At 38.5% G+C, this 6,064-nt stretch overlaps 1 protein-coding gene across 1 annotated transcript; it reads left to right on the forward strand.

Moving 5' to 3' along the window:
* Positions 1 to 2,362: 2,362 nt before the first annotated feature.
* Positions 2,363 to 5,605, forward strand: LOC104800318 (ferric reduction oxidase 7, chloroplastic-like). The gene is made up of 9 exons (XM_010523115.1): positions 2,363 to 2,692; positions 2,779 to 2,872; positions 2,966 to 3,163; positions 3,330 to 3,561; positions 3,641 to 3,968; positions 4,067 to 4,340; positions 4,438 to 4,693; positions 4,769 to 5,204; positions 5,298 to 5,605. Exons 1-9 carry the CDS (start codon positions 2,467 to 2,469, stop codon positions 5,465 to 5,467), a joined length of 2,214 nt encoding a protein of 737 aa, XP_010521417.1. The 5' UTR covers positions 2,363 to 2,466; the 3' UTR covers positions 5,468 to 5,605.
* Positions 5,606 to 6,064: the final 459 nt, after the last annotated feature.

The following is a 6,064-nucleotide window of genomic DNA, read 5'->3' on the forward strand; positions in this document are numbered from 1 at the left end:
CTCACCGAACAAAGCTTCATGAAGCAAGTTTCAAGTATATCCACTTTGCTTTTCTTTCATTTTTCACTAACCCATTTCGTTTTTCATTTCTCAAACCAATCCAAATTGATTTTGGTCATGTCTATTATTTAGCATGAATAGGATCTGAGTCTTTTCAATATCTTCGTTGGGTTGATTGGTCGTGTTCTGATGCCACTTCTGTCCAACACAGGAAAAGAGAATCAGATTACTGACCTGGTTCGTATTCGAAAAACCCAGGAACGAAAAGTTTATTGATCATGAATTGATATAGAATAAGAGACTTTATTGATCATGAACTGATATAAAATAAGAGATAAGTGAAAAAATATTAAAATAAATCACACGTTTTAAATTTGATATCAATTTGTGTTTATTTTATTATCTAAAAAAACAATTTATTGCGACTTAATTACGACATATTTGCGACTTTGCAAATTGATTTTTTTTTACGAAAATGTTGGAAAAAATAATCCAAAAAGTCAAAAAGTCAAAATATAAAAAATTTAAACCGTCAAATGAAGTCAAAAAATCAAAACATTAAGTAGAAAAATCAAACTGTCAAAAACTAACTAAAGTCAAAGAGTCAAAACGTCAAAAAATCAAAATCGTAAATTCGAGATCTTTTTAACAAATTTACAAAAATTCTATGGTGGCAAACAAGTCGTAATCAAGTTGTAAATATTGGATTGTGGTCGATTCCCGAGATAATATCAATGACTCTTTCTTGGTTGGACCCACTTTCTCTAGGTATTTTGTCCACGTGGCTTTATATATTATTTAGATTTTTGTCTTTGTTATGCACAAGTTTGTTTTTCGAATAAAAACGATTCAATTACAACCAATTTTTTTTTTTTATCACAATTGCCACTAAATATTTATAACTTTTTTTGGTAGTATCTACAATTTTCTATACTTAGTTGAAGATCACATGCCACAAATTTATTAAAGACTTGTAGATTTTTTATAATACAACACTAAATAAATATGAACCTTATATATACACTTTCACATATATTATATGAAATGTATAACAATATTAATTTTGTTTAAAATATGAATGCAATCCGATTATTATCACTTAATTTCAAGATTTTCATCATCATTTGATAAAATCGAGTCAAAATTCGCGATTTGGAAACATTTTTAAATAATTCAAGCTCTAATTAATCTACATGGCTTTTATTAATTAATTTCGATGTTTATTTTTTTACACAAATTCGATCCTAGACAAATTTGGTCACAAATGCTACTAATATTTCGTTACAATTGCTACTCTTTATTTGGAATCTTTTTTTGCAGTATATCTGACCTTCTGTGATTGGATTTTTTGTATACATGTTCGAACTCAGACAAATTTTCTCATTTTTTGGACATATATAGAGATCAATAGATATTAAACATCACAAAGTGAGTTCAACGTTAATACATACCAAAACAACACAAGTAGAGTTCAATATTCACACATACAATACATCACAAACCTTGTCAAATTATACAATCCTAACCACTTAGATATCCTTTCAACGAATTTAAATATCGGTCTTGTTTCGAGATTTTCGTAAAACTTCAAGAAATTATCCCCGACATCCTGCATCCACGAAAATACATCGAGCAAGATTAATTATAGTAAAAATATCTCCAGGTTAAATTTTTTGGTGAAGTTATGGACGCGACAGTTATTCAGGTAAAGAATCGAAACACCTCAAACGTCTCGCCGCTGACGGTTACAGTTGTCATGTGTTCGTCGACGTCATTATAATGCTCGAACATCAGGATTTGGGCTTCAACAAAGTTATTGAAAACAAAAACAGAGTAAGTACGAAAGAAATGGGTCACAATAGAACCGCCAGTTCTGTTTCCGATAATGTAGACGGTCAGAGACGCGCCATCTTCACCATCTTCAGAATGGAAAAGTGGCCACCATTGAAAAACACAGAAGAAGAAGATTGCAGATGGAGAAAATATTATTTTAATTTCTAAAGGTTCTGAATTTTGGTCTTGGATCTTATCATTTCAATCAGATCTTGAATTAGTCTCTTCCTTGATTTTTCTCTCGACATCTTTCTCTCTGATTTCTGATTTCTGATTTCACAATCAGTGTAAAAAATTGCGTCTTTTTTATTTTTATTTTAAGTGGTCGGTTTTTATCTTACACGCGTGTATGTTATATACCGTTTCTCAGTTGAGGTTATCATAGTCTTTTCCAACTTTTTTTTAAGGGTATGAACATAATAAAACTATATGTTTTTGGGGTGTATCTATGAAATGGATGCGACAGGTTTGGTGTATTGTGAAGTTTGCCCAATTCCGACAGTATGTATTAATTCTGAGCGTGGATTTTCCTCGATTTGTGTCTCCTTAAAGCTCATGATGCTCTGTTGAGAACCGGCATTCATCAGACCCAACCGAACACTGAGAAAACCAAAAGACTCTCGAGTAAAAACCATGGATGAAGCCAATCTGAATAAGCCGCTCATACCAAGCTCAGGAGATGAATTCCCGAAAGAATCATCTGTGTTGGTTTCGTCGGTGAAATGGGTCCTAAAAGTTGTAATGTGGGTGATTTTCTTGAGTTGGGTTGTCTTGATTTTGCTTTACCCAGGAGAATCCTGTGCCCATTTGGTAAGGAAATGGAGTAATTCCATGTCTGGGTCTCTCTTCGGCATCACAGGTTACTGTTTTTACATTTGTTTCTGTTTCTGTTTCTTCGAAATGTCCCCTGCAGTTTAAATCCCATCCCGTGTCCGAACTGTGCAGGAAGCATGTTCCTGATTTTTAGTGGTCCGATTCTTCTGGTCGCTCTCTTGGCTGTTCTGTATCTGATCATCTCTGGGGAAGAGACTTTTTCCAAGTATGCCCTGTGCAAATAGAGACCTTACCTGTCTGGGTTTTACACCTGTTAACATGTTGAACTTATCAAACATGTTTCTTCTGTGGCCTTAAGGAGGAAGGCTTCGAAGTTTCCTAGGTTCAGGCTATGGACTTTTCCAGTACTTGTGGATGGACCCTTTGGTGTTGTTTCCGCAGCCGAATTCCTTGGAATTCTCGTTCTCTTCGTGTTCATCATCTGGGCCACGTACACTTACACCATGCAAAACCTCAGTCTTCTCTCTCTCTTCAATGTCCCTCCCGACGGGCAAAGGTGCTCAATCGTTTCTTGCAGCTTAAATCTATGTTTCTCCTGTCTTATTGTCGTTATTGCTTCGAATTGGGTCACCTTTCTTAGTGGATTTGGATGGTAGTTCTTGTCTTTAAACCCTTGTTTTGCTGGCTTAATCTTCCCATCTTTTTGGTTGTTGTTCGTCCAGTGTTCTGTTGTTGGAGGTTACCGGTGTTCGTCTCGGGATGATCGGGTTACTATGCATGGTGTTTTTGTTTCTTCCGATATCGAGGGGGTCGGTCTTCCTCCGTCTCGTAGACATCCCTTTCGAACACGCTACGCGATATCACGTGTGGTTGGGGCATATCACCATGGCCTTGTTTTCCCTCCACGGCCTCTGTTTCATGATCGGATGGGCCATCGATGGGCGTCTAGCTGCTGTAAGATTCGGCTCTGGTTCATCTCCTTTTCCTTCGTCTTTACCGTCTCGTCAATTTGACGTGCTTCGTTCTTGTTCAGTTGTTTGAATGGAGGGCTAAAGGCATTTCCAACTTTCCGGGAGTCATCAGTCTTCTCGCCGGTTTACTGATGTGGGTGACGTCGCTTCATCCCGTGAGAACGCGTTTTTTCGAGCTGTTCTTCTACACTCATCAGCTGTACGTAGTCTTCGTTGTGTTCTTGGCGCTTCACATCGGGGATTACCTCTTCTGCATAGTCGCCGGAGGAATATTTGTCTTTATTCTTGATCGGTTCTTGAGGTTCTGCCAGTCTAGGCAGACGGTGGATGTCCTTTCGGCCAAGAGTTTGCCTTGTGGAACCGTCGAAATCGTCCTCTCGAAACCTGCAAGTAACGATCTGAATTTAGAATCTTTATTACTTTTCGAAGACTTTGTAGTTTGTTTTCAATAGAAACCGCTGACTCTTTCTTCGTCCCGGGAAAACCAGATCTGCGATACAATGCCCTGAGTTTTATCTTTCTCCAAGTGCGGGAACTCTCGTGGCTGCAGTGGCATCCTTTCAGCGTGTCGTCGAGTCCTCTAGATGGGAAGTATCACATGGCGGTTCTCATAAAGGTTCTCGGCGGGTGGACGGGAAAGCTAATGGATCGCATCTCTAGGATTTCCGAAGCAGAACAACAGCAACTCCCTCACGGGTCTCTTCCCATGATCACAGCCTCTGTGGAGGGACCTTATGGCCATGAATCTCCATATCACCTGATGTATGCGTTTAAAGGCATACCTTCTCTTTTGTCCTAACCACACGGTTTAGTTATCAGCGAGTAATTGACCAAGATATCATTTTTCTCCCGAGTTCAGGTACGAGAACCTAGTCTTGGTAGCTGGAGGCATCGGGATTTCGCCCTTCTTCGCCATTTTAAGCGACATCATGCACCGCATAAGAGACGGGAGACAATGTCTACCAAAGAAAGTGTTGGTTGTCTGGGCGATAAAAAAATCGGACGAGCTCTCTCTTCTTTCAACGACGGACTTAAACTCCATTTGCCCTTCGATATCCGAGAAACTAAAGCTCGAGATCGATATCTACGTCACCCGACAGTCAGAGCCTCTTCTGGTAGGTGTCTATTTTAGATCTGCAATCAGATTAAGAGGAGAATTACAAGGTGCTTTTGTTCATGTGGTAACGCAGGAAGATGGTATGGTTTACAAGGAGCCAAATCTCTCGGTCAGACCATCGTCTCAAGGCTGTCCCATGTCTGTTCTCGTCGGAACAGGAGATAACGTATGGTCTGGACTGTACGTGATCTCGTCCACTCTCGGATTTATCGTCACGGTAGCGCTATTGGACATCTTTTACGTCAACAAATTCGACGTAACCACGTGGTGGTACAAGGGACTTCTCTTTGTTATCTGCATGGTTGCGAGCGTGGTCGTCTTTGGAGGTCTCGTGGTCGTTCTCTGGCATTACCGTGGTCACAAAATCTCCGAGGAAGAAAACAGGGACGAGAAGGTGAATACGAGCTGGCGAAACCTCGACGGATTTGTAGAGGAGGAAAAAGGTTCGGACAAAGATGATCTTGAGAATTTCACCACTATCCGTTATGGCGCAAGACCGGATTTCAAAGGTATGAACCCGTGGTTGATGTTTCAGTTCTTGTCCGAAGCTATTAGAACCGATTTGGAGATGGAATCTAAATAAAAAAGTTGTGTGCTTTCAGAGATATTCGAGAGTTTGAATGGGAAATGGGGCGGCGTGGACGCTGGAGTGATCGTGTGTGGTCCGGCGAGCCTTCAGACAAGCGTGGCCAAAGAAATCAGATCACATAGCATTTGGCGATCCGCCCACCATCCTGTTTTCCACTTCAACAGCCACAGTTTCGATCTTTAAACACATATGTATGTATGTATGTATGTATGTATGTATGTATGTATGTATGTATGTATGTATGTATGTATGTATGTATGTATGTATGTATGTATGTATGTATGTATGTATGTATGTATGTATGTATGTATGTATGTATGTATGTATGTATGTATGTATGTATGTATGTATGTATGTATGTATGTATGTATGTATGTATGTATGTATGTATGTATGTATGTATGTATGTATGTATGTGTGTGTGTGTGTGTGTGTATGTATGTATGTATGTATGTATGTATGTATGTATGTGTGTGTGTGTGTATGCATGTATGTATGTATGTATGTATGTACTAGGTTATGTTGTGTATCATCATATATATAGATATATATTTTTAAGAGTCTATATGTTTTATATTGTCACGTGTAAATTCGTAAACATGGTCGATCGCTTTAAAACTCACATACGATCGGAGGATAACAATAATAGGGATGCTATTTATTTTATTTATTTCTGCTCTTAAAGTCGTGCAATAAATTTAAATGATGGTTATACCCAAAAAAAAAGATTAAATGATGAAATTGCATGAATAAACACAATTTTCATTTAATCTAAACCCA

Source organism: Tarenaya hassleriana, unplaced genomic scaffold (assembly GCF_000463585.1).
Source record: "Tarenaya hassleriana unplaced genomic scaffold, ASM46358v1 Cleome67, whole genome shotgun sequence".
Taxonomy (NCBI): Eukaryota; Viridiplantae; Streptophyta; class Magnoliopsida; order Brassicales; family Cleomaceae; genus Tarenaya; species Tarenaya hassleriana.